This window comes from Barbus barbus (genome assembly GCF_936440315.1).
Source record: "Barbus barbus genome assembly, chromosome: 21".
Taxonomy (NCBI): Eukaryota; Metazoa; Chordata; class Actinopteri; order Cypriniformes; family Cyprinidae; genus Barbus; species Barbus barbus.
Window position 1 is genome coordinate 27,418,706 of NC_136749.1, and position 25,645 is coordinate 27,444,350.

General features: G+C 35.9%; 1 protein-coding gene across 1 annotated transcript in view; it reads right to left on the bottom strand.

Annotated features, from left to right (window-relative positions):
- LOC306887841 (CUB and sushi domain-containing protein 3-like) overlaps positions 1-18,378 on the bottom strand; it is a gene marked incomplete at both ends in the record, with an annotated part of 269,530 nt that extends 251,152 nt beyond the window's left edge. The window contains 3 exons of the mRNA XM_079445841.1: positions 139-361; positions 18,105-18,292; positions 18,359-18,378. Of these exons, the coding sequence (XP_079301967.1) occupies positions 139-361; positions 18,105-18,292; positions 18,359-18,378 (431 nt within the window). The remainder of the gene's footprint in view (positions 1-138; positions 362-18,104; positions 18,293-18,358) is intronic.
- Positions 18,379-25,645: the final 7,267 nt, after the last annotated feature.

Sequence of the window (25,645 nt, forward strand, 5' to 3'; positions counted from 1 at the left end):
AGAACGAGTAAGACTGTGAACTTCAGATCCATACTGTACATATGCTAAAAATCAATTGTGCCAACTTCAAGCGTAGCTAACAGTCTCAAAACAAACAGACAGGCACAAAACTTTTGAATTCAGTCAATGAGTGCTTACCTTGTCCTGAAGTTTGCAGGATGAGGATGTCCATCATATAAAGATAAAAAGTCATATTCTTCCTCCACAGCGAAGGACTGAAAAACTATATGAATTCTGCTCCTCTCCTCGGCTACAATAACCCATGTACAGTTCGCTCCGTTCGGGTATCCGTGAGGAAAACCTGGACTTTCTATGGTCCCATTTTTCCCTTTTAATGTCCCACCACATGTATAAATGAAACCTTTAAAAAGAGAGAAAGAGAAGAAAATATGAGTCCATAACTGCCATAATCCACCAAAAGAAAAATATCAAATGTCTTGCAAGTCAACATGAAACATTTGCAACCATTTTTACTTTTGTAGTGTGATCTATTACTAACTGAAAAAGGACATTCAGTTCTAATAAAGGTAGGGTGATTGATTTTATCCATGAGACAATGACCTTTCAGTAAGCGAACACCCCCCCCCCCCCCCCCCCCCCCAAACACACACAGACACACAACCCCCCGCCACCCCCGTTACTGTTGCTACTCAGACAAGATTTACAGAGCATTCCATTGGAATGAATTAGAGATTTCCCAGGTTAAATGGAATTTAGAACGTTGTGGGCAGTTTTAAGAAGTGAATCAATGGCTGATGCATAGAAAGTAATTCATTCTTACATATTCTGTTTCGCTGTGAAATACACCAAATTATGGAAGTAAAATGGTTTGTGAACTGCATTTCACGTTGTAAGTCTTCCTAGTTATGACAGAACAATTTCCGAGCAAGAGGAAAAGAAAGAGAAGAAAATATGAGTCTATAACTCCCATAACCTACAGAAAGAAATACAAATCACAAATGCCTTGCAAGTCAACATGAATCCTTTGCAACCTTTACTTCTGTACTGTGAGGTATTTCCAAAGATCTTTGACTATAAGAAAGATGTCTATAACTGTCATAACCTACAAAAAGTCAACATTAAACATTTGTAATTAGTTTTACTTCTGTAATGTGATGTAATACTAAGTAAAACAGGATATTCAATTCTAATAAAGGTAGGATGACTAATTTTATCCATCAGAAATGGACTTTTAACTAAACTTAGTCTCACGTAGCCAGACCTTCAGACTGATGGCAGAAGGTCTGGGAACCTTGGCTGCTTTGAATGGCCAAGGACCACCTAGAAGCCTTATGACTGACAGGTAAAGCAACCAATCACGTTTCGTATTGTGCCACATCATGTTTATGGGCATGGAAATGTCAGATGACTACTTCGAAACTCCTGAAGTGTTTCCAATTTTGTGTGCCACATGCATCAAACGTTCAGCCAACGGTCCGTGGGCATGACGTCTGAGGCTGAGACTACTTGCAAGTCAACATGAAACATTTGCAACCGGTTTTACTTCTGTATTTTGACATATTTCTACAGATATTTGACTAATAATTGTAGGATGATTGATTTTATCCATCAGAAATGGACTTTTCACTAAATTCCGCCCCCTTGGTTACTGTTGCTACTCAAGATTTACAGAGCACTCCATTGGAATGAACTGGAGATTTCAAAGTTCATTGGAATGTTACATACATTTTTTCCCAATCGAATCAATTCCTGATTCAAAAAATTCAATTATCTACTCTGCTTAGCTGTGAAATACAACATATTATGGAAGTAAAATGGTCTGTGAACTAGATTTCTCATTATAAGTTATGCCAGAACAACCTATGAGCAATACAATTATCCTCTGGGAGTTGTTTGTATAGCTAGTTAGTATTCCTCTCTGAGATTAATACAGCAGCAAAAGCATTTCTCAACTCTCTGAAAAAGAAAAACAACTGGTGACATCTGACATCACAATCACATTAGTCAAACCATGCCAGTTTGTGCGCTGATGCCCGTAATGGTTCAGTTGTGACATGAATTACTATAATTGTGCGAATGTTTGAATCACCATCGTCAGATGGCTGCTCTCTGAGACGTTAGGGGTTTCGTTTTAATGACCGTTCCTCATATGTCAACCCGTCCGCCATCGTGGGTGTGCATCTACCACCTGCTACACACAAATTAGTAGGGCTTTTTATGCATCAACCTGAGCAAATAGACTGGTAATGACAACCAGCATTAATTGAGCTTTTCCATTTATCTCCTTCCGCTTCCCTTAAGGCGTAATTAGCTTCAGATCAAAGATCTTTTCTCTCCCATCTTTTTTTCCCCCCTCATTCTTGTCAGCCAGGAAGGCAAGGAGAATGAATTCTGAAGGGATAGGCCTGCATTGACTATAGCCACTGATCTCAGATCTGACACAATCCCTCCACAAATCCACCGTCACCTCAAAAGAACAGCAAAGAGAAATGCATCAAGAATGCATAAAAAAGACACTTTTGACAATTAAGCACATTTTCTTCAAAACTCTTATTAGTATGTCATACGGATGTTTTAGTTTTGACTGGGATTCTCATTAGATTGTCATTACTGCAACACTGTGTGTTTGACCCAACAGCAACCATTCGGTTTCAATTTACATGGCATCACTCCTAATAACCACACCCACTCTGAAATCTCATTGGCTCAGAATCACACTACACATAACTGCACATCAAATATTATGTTCTAATTGATTCTGTTTGTTACATTGCATTTTTGCTTTCAGTGAAGACAAGCAAACCGCTTGTCGCTGGAACATTATTGCAGTGGTGTAACAACATTTTTCAGAAAGTAAATGCTCAACAACCTGAATGATTACAGGCAGGTGCATATGACATTGAAACATGAAAAGAAAAGAGAAAATCCCACACACTACAGTAGCTTGCAAAAACAGACATTATATTGCAACACTGCAGTTATGCAATACCTGATGAAGGCTGTGAGGCTCAAACATTGCAATATACTGATTGTTTTTGTAAGCTATGGAAGGGTGCATAATTATTTATGATATGCAATTAAAATATATAATACAATTTTTGTATTTATTTAAATCAGCATGAACTGAATGCTATACAGCAAATACTACATCGGAATATATAAATAATTTACAATTCAAATATATCATTATTATCTAATTGCAGTAATGATTATAAGGAGAGATTAGCATGCTTATGTAAAACAGGCATAATTTTCTTTAAGCAAAATTTACTTCTTCCTAGGGGATTTTGGAGTGATCGGACGTGTTCTCAACAGGTTTGTGAGATTCATCAGACATGCAACACACAGAGAGAACTCTAAATTGATATTTCAATTTAGCCACACTAAAATAATTCCATCTCATTTGTATTGGAGAGAATCATAATCCATCACAAATAATGCAAGAATTAGAGCAAAAACATACTAATTGGCTTCTAGCTGTTTCCCACAAACAAAAATCTGTGAAATACTCCAGAATGTACGGTCACGTCTCTAAAGGCCCTGCCATTGAATTTTGGATCAAGTTAAGCAATAAGGTAAAAGAAGCAGTGTAATACTGCAAATAATCATGGCTAAAGGCTATCATTAAGAATGACGCACAAGAACAGCGGGCTCCTTTATTAGGACATAATGGCCTGATATGAATGCTCCAATGAATAGATTTTAAAAAGGATCGTACAATACTGTGGGTTAAGGTATCGCACTCTATTAATATATAAAATTGCATACTGATAGGTACAATCCTATAACTGACATCTGCTATGGAAACTGTGCAGTGAACAGGTTGTTGCCATGACGTATTCAATTTAGCTTTGATGGAACATGTAATAAATCAGCAACTAGAACCAGTACAATCTATTTAGAAAGGTTGATTATAAAGCAATGAAAAAGAAAAGCCAGGGCCGTGTCTGTTGCATCACTATTGCATTATATGCGGTTCTCAAAATGACTTGAAAAAATACAGAAAATCCATGTTCAAAAAGCCACGAACCCATTGGTTTCTGCCCAGAGGCTCGACATCAAACAAACATTTACAGACAGCACCAAAGTCTTTTGCAAATCCTGCAAGTGCCCAATCTCTTTTATCACAAACCTTTTATGGCTAATTAAAAAAAAACAAAAAAAAACAAACAGACAATCCCAGCAAGAACAAAACGTTTTCCTAACTTCTCAATTTGATTGCAGTTAGGTTACGTCACAGTACGACATTTAAAAAACCTTCTAGAAACCACAGAGATAAAACGAGAAATGCTGTGCAGGTTAAAGTACATACGGATTACCAAGGAAGTCTTAGATTTTAAGATTTTAGTTGCAAATGCATCTTAAAGTTCAACATCAGAATTACATACAATGCATTTTACTACAAGAACAAAAATTGACCGCGCTATAACATTTGTCAATGATTTTGACTGTTTTATTGGACTTAGGTCTGCAACCAAAGCTCTAGTGTCAGAGTGAACTAATTAATAATAATAATAATTGGTCTAATAATTGTGGAATCTCCACAGACCAAAAGACCAAAATGAGATCTAAATCAGAAAACAGTGAAAATACTATCCACAAACCAAGCCGCATGATGTAATAAAGCAATAAGTCCATAAGAGGCAATACGTTACAGTGACTTTACCACAATTCACAGATAAAATCATTGTACTGCACTTACTAGAATGGATTACTGCCAATATTAAAGCTTAATGTTTATTATTATTATAGTTATTATTAATCATCATGCTGCAGGTGATATTGTAGTTATGTACCCAGAATTCAAAATAACTTCCACACTCATCAAATCTGAACTCTGGGGCACAACGCTCCATTTTAGGATGTTCATCTGCGTGCTTCAGCGGGGGGCTGCAACTTTTATGCAGCTGTGGTGGAAAGAGTCATTCTGCCTGGATAATGCTAAACCATTCATTTCTTCAGGCAGCTGCAATTGGAGACAATCATGACCAAAATCAGCCTTTGTCTCCATTCTCAGTGTCGCATCACGAGGTGATTTTGGTTCTTGGCCGCCCTTAGTCTAGACAGAGAAGGCACAGGATAGACTTTTAGAACTGAGGGTTATTTCTGAAGTGTCGTCAAGCCCTTTGCACAGCCATTTGGCATTCGGTTTTAAAGGCTGAGAACAAAACTCATATCTTGTTCTTTTTTTTTATTTTTTTATCTGACACAAGTACTATTGTCCAAGGCCAATACTCAAACCCAACACTACTATTAAACAACAATTTTGTAAATAAGGCTAAAAGGGTGCCATTTAATATTAAAAAGCAATTATTGGCATCAAGTAAGCCTTAACTGTAAGACCCTTTTTATGTTTTCCTTAATTTGACAAAGAATATATATATATATATACACACAACTACAGAGTTTACTACTAATAAAATGATCTTTATCAGTGCTTAATACAATTTATTATGCTGAATAATAATAAAATCATTAATTAAAAACACTATATGATGTATAATTTTATATGAGGATGAATCCTCTCAAAACATCATCAGTATTGGCTGTATCAATATTTAAGAATCGTGCCGTTATAATATCTTGCATACAATCTAGCACAAGCCACTTATACTTTTTAATCAAAACTGTTTTAAACTAAATCAAACAAAAATATATCACAAAGCAAAAACTAAACAAAAAAACCTAAAACAAAAACTTAACTAAAAATTTTACTAAAATAGAAAATAAATAAACTAAAAAACACATGGCAAAACAATAGTTTAACAACCCTTAAACTAAAATAAACTAAAAAAAAAAAAGTAACAAAAAAACTACAAAAAAATTTAATAAATGAAATAAAATAAACAAAAAAATGTCTTGCCAAATTTTTACAACACACACAAACTAACAAATTAATAATTTAATTAAGGTAATAAAAAACAGCCTAGGTATCGTAAAATATTGTTCTATAACCATGCAATTTCAAGAAACTTGTAGTTAAAATCCACTTGGTTGAAAAAAAAACTAAAAAACACTAAACGCACTATTTAGTTTGAATGGGTATGACACCCATGTAAAGGTGTAACGCTGTTGATCGCACACTATTTGACCTGTATAATCTGTATGAATGAATCAGGATATGCAACAAAAAAAAGTAATACAGGAATTGATTGTCTCCGTAGGGAATTGATTAGATTGTGAAAAGCAGAATGGAGTCCCAAACTGCACTGAAAAGTTTAAAATGGTTCGCACATTCTCTTCAAGCTACAGGAGGGCACAACGGATCCCCCTCACATCAAACATGCATGTTAATCACTTCTGAAAGATTTCTATCGAATGCTGCAATCACTTTATACAGTTTGCTCAGAGGGTTACGGCCAGTCTAATCTTTAACCCAGCAAATGGCATGAAACAGCTGCAGAAATAGACCTTTCTGGAACAAAATCCATTAGAGATCAATGTAAACTTCCTTCGAAACCACTTTGAAAAGGCGCCATCACAAAATGAACCCTCACGCTCCATCACATTGCCCCAAAATTCATTTACATGCTTTATCTGCGCTCCTCATTCTGCTTTACTTTCACGGCGGGAAATCTCGTCTCATCCACCAATCACTCTGATTATACGCTGCCCTCCACGGGGTGACCGCTGACACCATGATGGCGATGCGTCTGCCACCACCCGCTATAAATTGATACGAGAAACAGCATTAGCATCACGCTGCGATTGCCGAGCAGAGAAAATAGGTCAGTCATACGAATCAACATCTAAACACATAAATCTCATTCAAATAAGAATGTGAGCCAAAGACGGGACCCAGCTGCTCCTGCGGCGATTTTAACACGCCGTCTCCACTTACCAGCCACCGTACAGACCTACGAGGGCTCAATCAATTTGTTTTGCCACTGGAGATGCAGAACAGAGATGACAATACACCTCAATCTTATTTCTTCACACATAACCAGATGGCCAGAGAAGAATCGGAGTAGACAAGCTCCAAAGGCTCGTACGGCACAGCGCATCCACGCCGGCTTCCTCTTAGGGCCTTGTGTCTATAAGATACGAAGGGATATGCATGCAGGCAGATTGAGAAAATAGGTTTGGGCTTCCAGAAGGCTCACTGTAGCGCTGTGATTCTGTGTGATGTGATTGGATACAAAAATGCAAGCCGGTGAAGGCTCGATTCATTGGTAGGTAAGCTCTTTTAAACAACAATATTACTTCAAATGGAATGGTTTAGCCTGGTATGAGCGGAAAAGTAGAGGGGAACATTATAAATCTGCTTGGCTCATGAATATTGAAGAAATAGTTCAGAGGCAAATGACTGTACTGTATGGAACACTAGAATCTTCATGCAGCTCTTCTCTATACAGTGCAAGTCACAGTGACCGCATATGTCAAGCTTAGAATAGAACAACAAAACACCATAAATTCAATCTATATAAAAGCATACGGGTATGGAATAACGTGAGCAAATAACAACAGAATGTATATACACATATGCATATATATATATATATATATATATATATATATATATATATATATATATATACACTCAAACATATATACACACACAAAAAAAGCTAAAGTTGTATGAGATGTGAAAATACATGTAATAAAAATAAAATAATGAAATATATATTTTTATTATATATAAATCAACAAATCACCCTGAAGGTAATTGATAGGTGCATATGAAAAATGACCAAAACAATGTCCAACTTAAAAAAAAAAAAAAAAAAATTTGCAATGGATAGCATGTGGGATTTATTATATATAATAGATAGAACATAGAATGATAAAATTATACAACGATAGAATGAGAGATAGACAGAACAACAGAAGGACAGACAGGATGACAGACAGATAATAAGAGAATGACAGAAGAACGAAAGATAGAATAAAACAACAGAATGATGGAATGATAAAATGACGGACGGATGGAACCAGCCCACAGCAAGACTGATTTAAACCAATGCATGAGTTTGTGCAGAACAATCTGTTCATCCAAACAAGTGTTTAAGAAACCTGTTTGAAAACAGTCATTATACTTGCAATGCTATCCAGTGTTACTAACAACACAATTTATCTTTGACTGCATCTAATCCTTGATTTGAAGAATAACAATCACTAGCCCTCTAGACCTGCAGTATGTTAACAAGCAGAGAAACCATTAGACATGGATGTGGATCAATCATTTCTGTCATAAGAGCCGTCACACCCAGCTGGGGGTCATCTCAGATAGACCCACGCTCTTGTTTAAGACTGTTCATTACATCTGAAAACAAACTATCAGCCATGCTGTAAGTTGCAATCGAAAGCCAGTATTGATTTGTAGCAAGGCTAGTCGGTGGATGAGGCAACAGGGATCTCAACATGAGTCAGGTTGATCAAAGCAGAGGAGATGGCCCTTTGAAGCCAAAGAAAAGGACAAACCTTCGGCTTAGCAATCAAACAACTGTTTCTTTGACTTAATGTTTTCATCTTAATTTTAGTGATCAAAAACAACACTGTACAGTACTCCAAAAAGTGTTGGACGCTTATAAGTTTTAGACTTCCTTAAGTTTTACACACGAAATACAGAAAATGAGATCACATGATCAAATACTGAACCTGCCTATTGGGTGAATCTGAATCAGTGAATCATTGCTGATGATAAATAGAGTATTTCCTCAAAAGCATCAGTCATTCAAAATTTTACATGATGCATTAAAGTTAACCGGCATAAAATCCAGAGGGAAAAACAACAACAAGAAGAAGAGTGTAATTAACCCTACACTGAAAAAAATGCTACTACATTTTTTTTAAGGTAAGTGGTTGCACACAATTTATTTTAGCTACATTTAAATAAACAAATTTAGTTGAAAGTTAGTCAACAATTTATTTAAATGTAGCTAAAATAAATTTATTGCAACCACTTAACTTAAAAAATGTAGTAAGTTCAATGAATAATTTTTTTCAGTGTATAAAACGTACTGTATTATACCTTTCCAGTCACAGTCTAAATGATCAACATGATCAAAACAGTGCTGAACCTGTTGCACATAATCAGCTGCATGCCTTCTGTTGCCTTACTGTTTAGCAAGTAAAAGGCCTTTTAGGATAATTGTAAAAACATCCACCTCCAGGCTGTGGTTCATGAGTGCTTTTGTGGTGAAACTGATGTTGATTTTATAAAGTAATGCAATAATAACTTGTTAGTAATATTTTAAGATGAACACTCACTGGACTAAAGCAACTTTGGTTTACTTGATTATCTTTTTTTTTTTCTTTTTTTTTTTAGAAAAATCATCTTGAAATGTATCAAATATGATCATCATGCTTTTGAGGAACATTTATTTGTTCATCTCTCAACCATTAATGTATTGCATTATATGGTTTGAAACTATAGAGCATTGATCATAAAACTAAGTATTGAATATAATCTCTAGACATGTTATAAGATGTAGAGTGACAACTGATATTTCTATACATTTACTGTAAGTATTCTGCTATGCTGTCATAAACATCCCATTGATTTACAAGCTATCAGAATTTCATCTTAATTTTTGGCCATATAAACACGCACCAAATTGCATATTTTGCTCAGTTTGGGCCACTGAATAAAACTGAGCTGTTTTTTCCTCCTCAAGTGAGCTCCATATTTTCCTACATCATGCTATATGAGCCATAAAATTATGATATAAGCTCAGATATTCAAAATAAGATCTCACCAAATAGACATACGCATTTTTTATTTAGATTTTGTCTAGAGGTTTGTCTAAACTTTCCCATTTAAAAAATTTAAAAAAATATTTTTTTTGACTATTTCATATGTCAGGCTTCACAAGGTTAAGAATGCAAGTTAGGTTTTAAATGATTAAACAAAATTATAACAATAGCATAAAAAGTGTTCAAAGACACAGGCTGTCTCTGGAAAATGAAAAATGCTGTCTTTTCAGTGTATACATACAAATGGTATCAAAATTAAGTGGTTGCAAAATTAAATCAATTCCTAAATGTTGACTTTTTTCCAACTCATGACTCTATTTCTACTGGGAAATAAGCATTGCGGACATTAAATGTGATTTCTTTTTTTTTTTTTTTTTTTAAGTAAAGCTTACCTGAATTTGTTCTTGGTCAATAAATATGACATTAAGGTGATTTGGACTTTCCTTAAGAGGTGAATTCATACAAAACCACTACTTGTTAAATCACTGACTCACTGGGCAGCGGTGTTTTCTTTTTCTGACACAGCCAAAAACCTATTTGTACACTTTCTGGCTAGTGGAACATGCTCATAATTAAGGTACATCTACTAAAATCACTTTGAAAGTCATTACATGCATCATTTAATCGCAGATGCCACTTGCACCCATATTTTGTTTCGTAATCAAATCACATTAAGGCAATAAAAGAGATGTAATTTTTATCATCATTTACTCATCCTCAAGCGGCTATAAACCTGTTTGCTTTCCTGAAGGAGTATTTGAAACAACATGAATGATGCCAGAAGCTTAATTTTTAGGTGAACTGTCCCTTTAAGGATCATAATATGCCGGTTTATGTTTCACGTCTAACTGACAAAGATTTCCTAAATCTAAGACACTTCAAGAAACTCAAAACAGGGAATATATGTGGATTAAGTTCACTTAGAAGTAAAGAAACCACTAAGCCAGTGATCAAAGGAAATCCGTTCTGGCAGAAAGCAATCGCTTGACAAGAAACCAATGACGTATTCGAAATTGAAAGCACTGAATTACTGAAGTGAGCACAAACAATACAAATTTCAGCATTACACAGCCTGAAAACTTACCCAGCGGGTCTTTCCAGGAGTATTAAAGCAAAACTTCCCAACACAACTAATCAAACTTCATCAGTCTCAATTACCACAGGCCCCTTTGCTTGCTAGAATAGGCAGTGACTTTACTGCTGGCTCTGATTTGGTTAATAAACGAGAGAGCTCTCCTGATTTGCTGGTGAATAATTACGATCGCCCAGGTCTGCCATCTGTTATTCGATTTGTGAGAAAATGCAGGCTTTCCGAGACCAGGGATTCCTCGACGAGAAGGCAAGAGCCAGGGTTTGTGTAATGAACTTAAGCGGTGTTTGTCAATCAAGCTGTTCTCCGGTGAACCCTGTGAAGCGCCGCCTGATAACCGAGCAGAGAGGTTGTGCAACTGAGCGAGACTTTTGAAAGCTTCTTAAAACAAAAGACTGCGCCGCATAGGCAAGACGTTTGAAAAACTGATGTCAGTAGATAAATGTGTGGGGAAACACAATGTGCAGGTACGAGATGGATGGGAAATAAGCAGATAGACAATATCACTATTAGGCCTACTGTCACTCAAACTTAGGATTAGGGATTTGTTTAAAGATTTTCCCTACATGGTTGATGTTAAAAACATGAATGATACCTAAACCAATGCAGTTCCCCAATGCAAACTTGCAAACAAGACTTTTTCCAATAGCATCTATTTATAACATACCTGCAAAGTCCAGAAAGACAGGAAAAAAAAATGATTTAAGCAACTTAACTGTTCAAATAATACAGGCTTTGGCAAAAACATGATGTGTTATAAAATGATGAACCTCACATTGCAGCCTTATAAATGATTATGCTTGTGATATATATCAACAAAGGCAGACAAAAACTGGGTCACACTTTATATTAGGTGGCCTTAACTACTATGTATTTACATCAAAAAATAAGTTCATATTGTATTGCAAAACACTGTTGCTGCTATTGAGGTGGGATACGGGTAAAGTTATAGACAGGTTTGGTGGTATGGGTAGGTTTAAGGGTGGGTTAAGGTGTAAGGCATGGGTCAACAGTGTAATTATAAATGTAATTACATATAGGTATTTTTAAATATATAAGTACAATGTAAAAACATGTATGTACACAATAAGTGCATTGTATCAAATGATTAATTTCAATGTAAGTACATAGTAGTTAAGGCCACCTAATATAAAGTGGGACCAAAAACTGAATAAAAATGCACAATGTCAGAACCACAAATTTTGCAAAAAGGCGACAAATTAGCGTATAATTAATCAACCACCAAGCAACACCGCAAAACATGGCAACAAAGGAAATCCCTCACAATAAAGGATATGTAAAATAAATATATATAGTGTTCACCAAAAAAGGACTAAAAATATTAATCAAAAATCATTTTAAAAAGTGCTTAGATATTCACTCGTGTTACACAAATTAAAATGCTCAAATTAACAAATAAAGTAAATATAGTAAATAAATTAAAAACGAATGTTTAAATAAATAAATCAAAATATTTATGTTTAAATAAAAAATAGGTGTTTAAATTAATACTCAAATCACTGGTGTTTAAATAAAAATGTAAATATGTTTAAATACATAAATAATAAATACTAAATCAAAACATTGGTTTAAATAAATAAACCCAAATACTGATGTTTAAATAAATATAAACATCAATGCTGAAATGAATCAATTAAAACATTGATGTTTAAAACCAAAATGATTGACTGACTGACTAATTTATTGATTGGTTGGATGTGTTTATTCAGTAGCAGTGATATTCTTGATCAAACCAAGCAAAACTAGTTCACATCAAGCTACCAGTCTCTCAGATCTCAGAGTACAGTGGATGAACCTTTTCAGACACCCTAATACATCATTAGTTGAATGAAAGATGACTGGGCAAAATATTTTAAGCACATATTAAAAATCATCCGGATAGATATAAGACAAATCTGACATCTGAGCAGCATTTCAAGTCAATTATCTTTGATAAGGACGGAGAGGTTGATGATGGATCACAATGTCAATTAAAGCGTCATTTGCTTGACTGATTCAATTAATTTCCTAGCTGCTTCCTGCCCTATTTCACTCAGGGGTCATGCTGTTTTTTAAACGTGATCTTCACAGCATTTCAGCTCGAAAGTGATGTTGAATAAAGGTTATCAGGATTAAGTACAAACTAGTTTCATACTGGCTCTTTTGCTGAAGGTGACATGCTGACACCTGAATCTGATGTTGTGGAGAAACAAGACAGTAATATTGGTCAAACTTTCATTAAAACATCACTGCAAGTCAATGCCTGAAAGCGATCATGTGTCATCTTCAACCAAAAAATAAATACAAAGTTTGGTCTTGCTGACTATTTGATTATCATCAGACTGTAACATATAGCATGGTTTCTGAACAGACTATATATATATATATATATATATATATATATATATATATATATATATTTGTTTTTTATGGATTTGGATAGAAAGAACAGCCTTTATTTGAAATAGAAATCTTTTGTAACATCAAAAACATCTCTAAAGTCTTAAAAGTCTTAACTGTCACTTTTGACTCATTTAATGCATCCTTACTAAATAAACATTTTAATTTAAAGAAAGAAAGAAAGAAAGAAAAACATACAGACCCCAAATTTTGAATGGTAGTGTAAATAAATATGTATGCAGAATTACCCAGTAACACAATTATTCTCCAGACACAAATTTAAAAATCTGACTTCAGTCAAAGCTGCAAGGGATTGGAACTCCATCCCATCAACAATTAGACGATTACATACTTTTGGCTCTTTTCAGTCTCATCTTAAAAAATGGTTCCTGACAACTCAGCACTGTCAACATAAGTATTGTATTCTTGACAATAGACTTCCCTGTACTAATTGCTCTTGGCTATGTTGCTTTCTCCTGTTGCCATCTTTCTCTTTCTCTCTCCCTCTCCTTTCTCTCATGTTTACTTTGTTTTAGATAATTCACTTATATTTTGTATTTTAGTAGTGATTTTTCTGTTTGTGTGTGAATTTGTTTTCTGTAATTATTATTATTTTTTTCTTTTCTTTTCTCTTCTCTCTCCAAATGATGTGTATATGTGTGATGCTCTGTCTTTGTTTTTAGGGTGACCTTTTAACATTCTGTCAAGGGTCTACAGGTGAAAAATAGCCTTTTGGGCTAATTCTGGCACGTTTACGGTTATGTTTATTAATGTGCATTGCACCTGTAAATAAATAAACTAAACTAAACAATCATCTCTCAAACTGTGTTTGGATTTGCCCAGATACCAAAGCCAGAAAACAAATGTCAGATATCTCTGAACATTTTTCATCAAATTCCTCCAAAACATATTGATCTGAATTGCTATTCACATCCATTTACAGCTCTATGCTTTTATTTCTCCCCAAATTTCAAGGAGAAAACTATGAGATGTATTCGATGTGAGAGCTCAATTAGGTCTCCTGAGTTATAAAAAAATCTGGGCAAAATAGTTTTCCTCTGAGGATGTTCATAGCTAAAGGAATCAATTAAATTATTGAGGAAAGCTCATGATAAGCATTCATTTACAGTAACTACACAATGGACTTTTAAAATACCACAGCATCTTGTGCGTCAAAATAAACCCCAGTTTGCATCTGAGCATGTAATTAAAGCAGTGAAGAGCGCTGCAGATACTGAACACATGTAACATCTGAACAACATCATATCCATCTTCAGGACATGCGCTAGTCAACAAGCAAGTATCCTTGAGACGCATGCTAGAAAATAATGACAGTATCTAAGACAAAGCCAACAGAAAAGGTGCACTTTTTAAGCTGTTTCAACTTGATGTTGATCAAACACAATTTAAAAAAATAGCTCAGGAAAAAAAGGAGAATTTTCATTCACCCTCATTATTTGTTTTTTACTGTTCATACAGTAGTGACCGCAGTTGTCAAGCTTCAGAAAAAGACCAAAAAGTAACACAAATAGTAGTCCATGACTTATGCACTACATTACAAGGTTTTCAAGAACCATTGTTGGTTTGGTGTCAAGGAAGTCAAAGCTGGCATGATGTGTGTAATTTGTTTAGCCTGAAATCAATGTGAATGGGATTTGAGATCTTTGTAAGAAAACAAAAATAGGTTTTGCTTTACTTTTATGGTGTTTTGGTCATTATGACCTGTCCTCGGACTAGATTTGCATTAAAATTCTTCAAAAAAAACCTCCTTTTTGGTCTGAAAAAAAGCAGAATAAGTGAGTAAATTAAAACTGAACTATTTCCAATGCCCAAACTTTAAGCTATCTGCTCTTTTTGGACAACAAAGGCAAGCTTTATAGATCAAGGGCATCCTCCAACTGAGCAAATGAAAGAACTGTGCAGATTTAAAGTAATAATTCAGACAAAAATGAGAATTTTGACTCATTCTCTTGTTGCTCCAAACCTGCAAACTGTCTGTTTTACCTTTAATAGTGACCACAGCTGTCATACTTTAAAAAGGAACTATAAAAGTAGTCTGTTTTTAAGTCATATAATAGTTTTGTGAGACAAAGACCAAATCTTTCCATATCACTGAACGGAATTTGGTGTAGAAACAATTTTCACTCAGAAATTGCTAGTAATTTTCTCAAGTAACAAAGAAACTGCAAGTAACACGTTGAATTAAAACATAGAAAGCCTGAAATAGTGTTATCTCACAAAACATACTCCAATAATCTCTCCAATATATATACTTTGATTTAAAGACCCAGTGTTGGTTTGGTGTCAAGGATGTCAAACCTGGCATGAAACATGACATTTTTGAATCTGAAACCAATGTGAATGAGATTTGAGATCTTTGCCAGCGAGCAAAAAAGGGCTTCGGTCTGTATTTATGGTGCTTTGGTCATTACGATCAATCCTCAGACTAGACTTGCTAAAAGATTCTTAAAAAAAAATCCCCTTTGGTGTGAAAACAGCAGAATGGGGGTGAGTAACCCAAACTGTTTTTGGACAACAAAGCCAAGCACTAGAGATCAAGGACATCCTCCAACTGAGCAAACGAAAGCACCATGCAGATTCGCAAACTCAAAACCACACCAGACCATCCACTCCACAACCAACCGAGCAGGACCTAGATCAATAATATCAAATGAGATGAAAAGTTATTTCATTGGTCTTCCCATCTTACATGCTGCCCAATTTCCGGAGCGCCTCTTATTAAAAATGCATCAAGAAAGCCTTGAAGGCAGTGCAGCGCTGTTTGTTTGGCCAAGGACATTATATGAGAAATAACTTCAAAGCCATGACTGCAATACCCGCGGCCTTGTCTCATCGCTGGAGCGCTGTTGATAGAAGAAAGCCACTAAATATTTGCATTCATGAAAAAAGGGCCCATTATTTACCAACGTGACATCATGATGAATCGAGCAGATCTCAGAGCTGAACTACAGTAATCATGCTTTCTGTCCAACGGCATTTCAATCCCAATACCGTATGACATTTACCTACACCGGGAGGGAAATATAATGAGGACTTTAGTATGCACAATGATCCGCTGTTGTTTGGCACATAAACGTATGCAAGAAAGCTGAATATGAATACGAGGGAGGTTAATGTTGTGCTGCAGCAGCGCAACTTCATTCAATAATTTCCATTAGATTTCCATTAGACTGAGTCACTAAGCACTAACGCATGCGAGGGAACACTGCATGAGTTTAAAGGTGTTTGTTGAAAGTAAAAATGGTTTTAAACAGCAGCGTGGGGGATTTTTACTCATCCTGTCAGCTTCAAGTCACGTCAAATGCGACTCACGTTGATTGCAATGCCAAAAGATGGATTTTAGTTTCCAAGATTTGCAATATCAGTCAACAGATCTGCTTGTTACTTCATTTACAACACACCAACGACTATCTCCACTATGACATTTTATGACTCGAACGGATTATTTATTCTTCACAAGACACTACTTTTACCCTACGAGCCACTATGTGTGACAGACAGTTCTGGTGGGCAGTTATGAGCTATTTCTGTGTCGCTCTGTGAGGTTAGTCTGACGGGTATAAATCTAATGCATAAACATACGAACACCAATCAATCATGCCTGCTGTCCAGTACTACAAAACCCATGCAGCCTGTGCTTTTCATTAAAGCAAAGCCCTACAGAAATCCTGAACTGTGCACTTCATTAAAAAGATTAATAAGACAGGATGTATTATACAGTGAGAGAGAGAAAAACGGTAGAGAAAAAGAGTTTTCAGAGTCAACAGGGGAAATAAAAATAAACACCTTGTCAAATTAAGCATTTTAAGGTGCATATGCAACAACTGTGCTTGAATAAAACAATTAAACTTAAAATAAAAAAATAAAAAAAACTGTCCACCTATGTCTGTGTCCATCAACCCATCCATCCATCCACCTACTTGGATTGCATAGTTATCTCTTTCTCTACACTGCAAAAATCTTAGGACAACATTGCAAGTATTACAAAATGGCATTCTGGTAAATAATTTATAGGTCTTTACTGCTTTACTGTATGTGTCATTAAATTGTATAATATTAATACACCAACCTATTTGAGCTATTAAAATGTTACTGTAAAATTTACCACTAATAATATCAGGTTGAAGGCCACATGCAACATTAAATGCCATGACACATATTTAGGACAAAAACAACCTAAATTCTAATAAGAGGAACGCCACTTTCAACATAAATTATTAAATTAGTGCATAAGTTACATAAATTAAAGCATGCTGCTTTCAGTTTATTTATTTTTACTGTTAAACAATATATATTGCCTTGTTAAATATACATCATCTTTGGAAAAAAATACATTTTAAAATGACATGTTACAATATTTTGCGCACACAAGAGAAATATAAGTAATGCTACAATGTAGAGAGAGATTTTAAGCAGTGTTGTTCACTTCCATAGCGATAGATAGATAGATAGATAGATAGATAGATAGATGATAGATAGATAGATAGATAGATAGATAGATAGATAGATAGATAGATAGATAGATAGATAGATAGATAGATAGATAGATAGATAGATAGATAGATAGATAGATTTAAATGTTAAGATTACTTTTGCTCACTTCCATACAGTATCTGCACAATCTGATGACAACATATGCGATGAAAATGGAAATTTCTTGAGAAAACGGATGTCTTGAAATGGGACAAAATAAAAAACAAATGACCAGGAAAATGTTATTAATCCTGTTCAGTGTCCTGTGATAATGGAGTCGACTAGCATAAAAATGCTTTTCGAATCTTATAGTTACGGATGCGTGTGAACACACGTATGTTCTGCATTATACAGACACAACTGAGGCTCTGTAAACTCCTGCCTATGTTTTTTGCGTTTTCCATCTCATCCAGACACCTGCAGCCCCTCACAGTCTCACAAACCCACCGACAGCAGCACTTACCCTGCACACACGACAGTATACAGCAGAACACTATATTCCCAATGATAAATCCAGTTTTAATCGTCATTGTGGCAGCGTGAGCGCATCTGATACATCCTCTATGTGAAAGCACTAGAAATCCTCGCCATCCCTCATTATCAGCTACTTTCACAGTCTCAAGTGTCCGGCAGAAACGGATATTCCTCGCGCTGGAGAGGAGACTGATCGCTGGAGTCAGTCAGCGCTGGATGTATGAGGAGACCAACAGCAGCAACCTTGACGAGGACTCAACCATCTCGCCAACAGGGGCACAAAGTATTCTCTGTACTCCTCATATGACTCTCTTCACTTACAGAGCAGCGCATGCTGCTTTCAATGCATCTCTAATGAACGCATGCATTCGCATGCACCTTGCATTTCACAAAGAGTTACCAAATACACGCGCGTTACTGTTCCAAATGTTATCGATGCATCAGCCAAAAGCAACGTCGTTTAAAAAAAAAAAAAAAAAGTGAATGCATGCAATCGGCGACATAAGTACATCGTCATTGATAACTATATGCAGTGTATAATTAATGTATATCAAAAATAAAATGGATCGCCAAATGCGCGCTTTAGCCTAAATGTTGGCAAGGCATCAGCCAAATGCGAACGTTTCATTCAACGCAAAACGAATGCAATCGCATTTTAAAATAGTTACCAAATGTTACTTAACTACTGGAATCGTTCAAATAGAGATGCAAATATCAACGTCTTGTGCATTGTAATGGTATTACATGCATAGAATATAATTTTTCAAGTGGTTGTCAAACGTGCATGCATTACAGTCAAAGATGTTTGCAATGCACCAAGCAAAAGCATTGCCACATTCTATAAATAAATAAATGCAAGCAGAAAAAGTGCTTTGTCATTAAACACTGCACGTATGCACAACGCACATGCAAAAAGTTGCATGTTTATTTATTTAACATATTTCCAGTGCATCAACTAAAACCTATGCATCAGTTTGTCTGTTGCATTATCATAATCAGTCCGTTCCAGCACTTCATTAAAAGTGGGAGAGCGTCCGATTTATCTATGTATAGCCCCCCTAAGGTACATTTAATCAAAGATGGGATTTTAGAGGGAGTCTTCCGCCATCTGTAGGTTAGGACCACTTCTGTTCCATACAGCACTCTTAACACACACACAGACAACTTCTCTCTCTCTCTCTCTCTCTCTCTCTCTCTCTGATAAACCCAATACACGCGCACACATGCATTTGCATGCGCACATACAGATAAGGATGGCTGAGAGCTTGGGTTTCTTTGAAAAATATTTGTTGACAGCTAAAGATTACAGTAATCAGAAAGATAGAGACTCGTAATATATACAAATTGTGTGACAACAGTGTGAACACACATAGAGGTCAGTCAAGAGCTGTCCTAGGTGCTGAATTAATTACTCCACACTATAGACTGCAGAAGGTGCCATTAAAGGAATACTTCACCCGTGAACTTACCCTCATTTACTCATCATAAAATATCAAAGTATGATGACACTTTCTCTAGAAGACAAAATGAGACTTTCTAACCACTACTAATGTTCCATACAAATGACTGCTAAACTTTAAAGAAAAGACAAAAAAGCACCAAAAAATCGTCTGTATGACGTAGCCTTCTATGATGTGTGCAAAAAGCAGCCTTTAATGATTCATCTTCCCCTCAACCGTAGCTCATTCGTGCTTCCATATATTCAATATGTGTGTACTGCAATCAGTTACGAAACACATGAGAACCCATGGCTTCACCTGACATCAAGTTAAACAACAAGATTAAACATTTGATTAAGCAAAAATGTATTGCGTTATGTTAATATAGATTATAGACTCGTATTTTGGCCAGAATCAATGGTATGAAGTTAAAATGCTTTATTGTTAGATTTGTTTCCTACAAACATGCAGCATTTCGTTTCATAAAATGTCAGTTGATGGACTGGAGTGGTGTGGATTACTTGTGGATTATAGTGATGTTTTTATCAGATGTTTGGACTCTCATTCTGACGGCACCCATTCACTGCAGATGATTCATTAGTGAGCGAGTGATACAATGCTACATTTCTCCAAATCTGTTTTGATGAATAAACAAACCTAACCTGCGGTTGAGTATATTTTCAGCAAATTAAAATTTTTCGGGTTCAAAGTCAATTCTGTCATCTACTCACTTCCGTGTCATTCCGAAGCTTTATGAGTTTTTTATACGGACCACAAAAGATATTCTGAAGAATGTTGGTAACCACATGGTTTAGGTTCCCATTGACTTTCATTGTATCGTTGTTTTGTTTTTGTTGTTGTTTTTTGTCGATACAATGGAAGTTGATGGGAACTGAAACTATACAGGATAGAACAACATGACTACTGTTGTGCTGTATTGAGTCCTGGACGTGTGCTTAGAGAAAATCACACACAGTACAATAAGTTGTACAGCAATATCCAGAGCTGTCATTGTGCTACATCAATACATATTTCATAACATGAGCACACTGTGAACCAAGACGCATACTACTCTAGTGCAAAAAACAGGTGAAAAACACCTTTTGAGTTATAGTCGTTTTAAATCAGGTGGTAAAACCAAGACTGATGCATTTCTTTACATTCTGATCCACTGAAGACAGCATGTCTCATGCAACTTACACTCCTGCCAAGCACTAGCCCACACACTGTAACACAGCACCACTGCAATAACATCTATGATACATGGTCATGAATGCAAAGCATGCTGCTTTTCTATGATTTATTTCTAGAGCAACCCATCTGTCCATTGATTTGGTGGAGGCCAGCAAAGCTGCTACTCACTGAAATTCTGGCTCGCTGTCAAAGCATTTGTTTCATATCAATACAACTGAAATTAGATATATAAACAAGCAGTGTTGGAGGCAACGTGTTATGCAGTCAGATTCTGTTTTTCCAAGCATCCCTCATTAAATGTCCAACATAACATGCATTTTCTGATTGATGTGATTGAAAACCTTTCTCTTCCTCTTGTTGGGATTAATAGGGATATATTTTAGGTGCTTTAATATGCAAGAGCATGATGAGTATTACATTTCTAGAGTGTGAGAGACATGCACAGCGGGACAAAGACTTCTTTCAGCTTGCCCTGAGATTTATGTTTTAGAAACGTCAAAATACTGCTGGTAAGCAAAAATAAATCCAGGCACTTTAATGGAATCGGGTTATACTTGTTATTTGTAGCGAACAAAATGGCAGAATTTAGGGGTTGCATCAGAGCAGTGGGGGATTTGCTCTGCCCTGGATCCCAAGGTGCGGACACTATGAACTTTCCCAATGCAATTTCATGGTACAGCCTATATACGATTGCATGCAAACATGTCTGGAGGTAAAGACTTGTGCACAGCAAAAAATACCACTTCTGATGTGCAAAAACATCTGCCAGCTAAGCATAACAACTCAATTGCAGAGAGCAGAGTGTGTCTCAGACCAAAAGTGAGAAAACGTAGTGCAAGGTAACTGCATGTTACTGTCTACAAAATGTAACAGAATAATCTTAATTATATATAATATAGACAGGGAAAAATATAAATCTACTGCATGCTTTTAAAAGCCACACAAAAAACAGGTACTGATAATTCTGTTACAGCTGAAAAATCTCATTAATATATCATATTATATAATGAAAGTGAAGTGCCGTCTGGCGACCCATACTCAGAATTAGCATTTAACCCATCCAAGTGCACACACACAGCAGTGAACACACACCCGGAGCAGTGGGCAGCCATATCGCTTCGGCACAAATCATAGATAACGAGGCAAACACAGCTGGACAAGAATAAACTAATAATCACACTAGACGAGGACAGGAAGCAAACCAAATATGCATATAATGAAATAAAATGAAAAAGTAATGAAAAAACCTTGACAATGCAATTTCATGGTACAGCCTATACTATTACAAGCAAACATGTCTGGGGGTAAAATTTGTGCACAGCAGAAAAAGAAAAAAATATATATCATCTCTAATGTGAAAAACATCTGCAAGCATAACACCTCAACATCTCAGTCAGATGAACAGTGCGAGAATGTAGCATAAAGTGTATTTTTTACAAAATTTAACATAACTAGTTACATTTTATAATGAGTAACGCAGTGCTGTAACCCCCATTATATTCCCCAAAACTGACTGCAAACGAACATGCAAAAAAAAAAAGCATGTCAAGAAAACGCATTAAAACATCAGCCCACACAGACTGGTCTGCATCATTCATGTTACAAGCCGAACATGGTTGTTTAAGAAGTTAAACACAAGGCCCCTGTGGGCTACATAACGCGGTGAAAGAATGCTCTAGACTTGTTTCTGTCATCTTTAATATAGCTTTGAACATGACTGAGGTAGGAAGCGCACTACTTGGACATTTCGGGCTTTGATTTCCGCTTCATTAGCATAGATTAGGAGAGAGAGGGAGTTATCCAGGGAAGCTGGGCTGGAGGTTCAGCCTCCCCTAACAATCTGCATTGGCCTCCCTGCCAACAATGGGCTCCATCTGAAGGTCTGGTTCAAAGATGAGAGGGAGCATTACAGAAACTCATTAGTGATGCACTTTGCGAGGTCTCGTCTGCCCCCACGTTCTGCCTGCTGGCCAATTTAATAACTAGCCCCTCTCACCTCGTCTGATCTGCGCCGCGTCCTGAATTCCAGGCAAGTCCCTCTTACAGTCCTTCCAATTTAGTCTGTTAACCGCCAAGGTCCATTTTCACCCATCTGGAAGCACTGATCTCGTAGTTCTATCAGCTCGTGAAGGTCATTGAGCATCTCTCAATGATATTTCGTCTTGACAAAAGAAACGTTGAGCTGCACTAAAAGAATAAATACACCGACTGAAAAGATTGTTTTTCTGAAATGTTTGTTATTTCAGAGCTTCAGCCATTTTTAAAGTCAAGTGTGTAATTTGTTTGTTGTTGTTTTTAGGCCAGGAGGTCTGTCTTACCTGGAGGTCGCATCCGTTTAGCTGTCTGGCAGGCGCTCAGCTGGCATCGGGAAGGATATGCAATTTGAAATCTGCCATCTTTACTCATGGCCACTCAGTTCTGGGCAGGGAAGTTGTTAAGCCAATCGCTTGAGCTGTAAATGCCATGTGACTAATTTCTCAGGAGCCACAAGAACATGCACATGAAAGACAACACACAAAGACATACTTTTAGGAGCGCTGATAATCAAAAAGAAAATCAAAAATAATTAATGAAAATTAAATATAACATAATACAATATAATATAATTTAACACTGAAAATGAAATCCATTACATTCTTTTAGGAGCCATACATTATCTGCACAGATAATGTATGTACAGTAAAAATAAATAAATTAATTAACACAAGCAATATTAAATATTACCAAAAACAAATTAAATGGTATATATAATATAATAAAACTATAAATATGTGACCCTGAACCACAAAACCAGTCATAAGTAGCACGGGTATATTTGTAGCAATGGCCAACAATACGTTTTAAAGGTCAAAATGATAAATTTTTCTTTTATGCCAAAATAAATCATTAAATAAAGATCATGTTCCATGAAGATATTTTGTAAATTTCCTACAGTATGTGTGTCAAAACTTCATTTTTGATTAGTAATATGCCTTGCTAAGAACTTCATTTGAACAACTTTAAAGGTGATTTTCTCAATATTTAGATTTTTTTGCACCCTCAGATTCCAGATTCTCAAATAATTTTCTCAGCCAAATATTGTCCTATCATAAAAAACCATACATCAATGGAAAGGTTTTTTCCAGGGTCACATATATAATATAATATGGGCACTGATAAAATGTATACGGTAGATAAAAATTACATAAAAAAATAAATTAAAGTTTTAAAATGTATATAATAATACTTTATAAATACAAACACACCAAGTATATAATGATAAAACAAAATAGACTGGGAAAAATATGCATTCACTTAAGTGTACAGTGCAGTGAAAAGGTTTTTGCCCCCTTCCTGTTTTTTAAATTTTTTGCATATTTGTCACACTTAAAAGATTCAGATCAAACAAATTTTAATGCAAAACAAAGATAATGCAAGTAAATACAAAATGCAGTTTTTAAATTATGATTTCATTTATTTAGGGGAAAAAAAGCTGTCCAAACCTGCCTGGCACTACGTGAAAAATTAATTGCCCCCTCCTGTTAAATCATGAAAGAACTGTAATTAATCACATTGTTTTAGAAAGTTGAGTTAAATTTCACTAGCCACACCCAAGCCTGATTACTGCCAGACCTGTTGAATCAAGAAAGCACTTAAATAGAACCTGTCTGACAAAGTAAAGCAAGCTTAAAAAGCAACACATCATGCCACGATCTAAAGAAATTCAAGAACAGATGAGAAACAAAATAGTTGACATGTCTGGAAAGGGTTATAAAGCCATTTCTAAGGCTTTGGGACTCCAGCGAACCACGGTCAGAGCCATTATCCACAAATGGAGAAAACCTTCCCAGGAGTGGCCAGCCTACCAAATTTACTCCAAGAGCACAATGACGACTCATCCAAGAGGTCATAAAAGAACCCAGAACAACATCTAAAGAACTGCAGGCCTCACTTGCCTCAATTAAGATCAGTGTTCATGATTCAACAATAAGAAAGAGACTGGGCAAAATAGGCATCCATGGGAGAGTTCCAAAGCAAAAGCCATTTCTAACCAAAAAGAACACAAAGGCTCGTCTCATATTTGCCAAAAAATATCTTGATTATCCCCAAGACTTTTGGGCAAATATTCTGTGGACCGATGAGACAAAAGTTGAACTTTTTGGAAGGTGTGTGTCCCATTACATCTAGCGTAAAACCAACACAGCATTTCATAAAAAAGAACATCATACCAACAGTCAAATATGGTGGTGGTACTGTGATGGTCTGAGACTGCTTTGCAGCTTCAGGACCTGGATGACTTGCCATAATTGCACTTGGGATATGCAGCAGGACAATGATCCCAAACGCACCAGCAAGTCCACCTCTGAATGGCTCAAGAAAGGTTTTGGAGAGGCCAGGTCAAAGTCCGGCCTTAAATCCGATTGAGATGCTGTGGCATCACCCTAAAAAGTCCATTCATGCATGAAAACCCTCCAATGTGGCTGGGTGAAAACAATTCTGCAAAGAAGAGTGGGCCAAAATTCCTCCACAGTAATGTGAAAGACCAGTTATCGCAAACACTTGATTGTAGTTGTTGCTGTAAAGGGTGGCACAACCAGTTATTAGAAGGGGTTGAAAACCTTTTCACGGCACTGTCTATATATTTAAATTTGTATTTAATATGTGTGTATTAATTGTATATTGTAATGCACTATAAAATACAGCAAAATCTAAATCATTCAGTTAAAAGTCATACAAAAATATCAAAAAAATCTTTAAAATTGTACAAAGTAAAAATCCAATTCTTGCCCCTTTGGTTTTGACAGCAACTTCTGGTTTAAACAATTTGGGGCAAAGCATCCAACCAATGGTAGATGGGGGAAGTGTTCAGGAAACCTGTTAAAGAACTGACTTTTTTGCAATTGTAATGCCAGTGCAT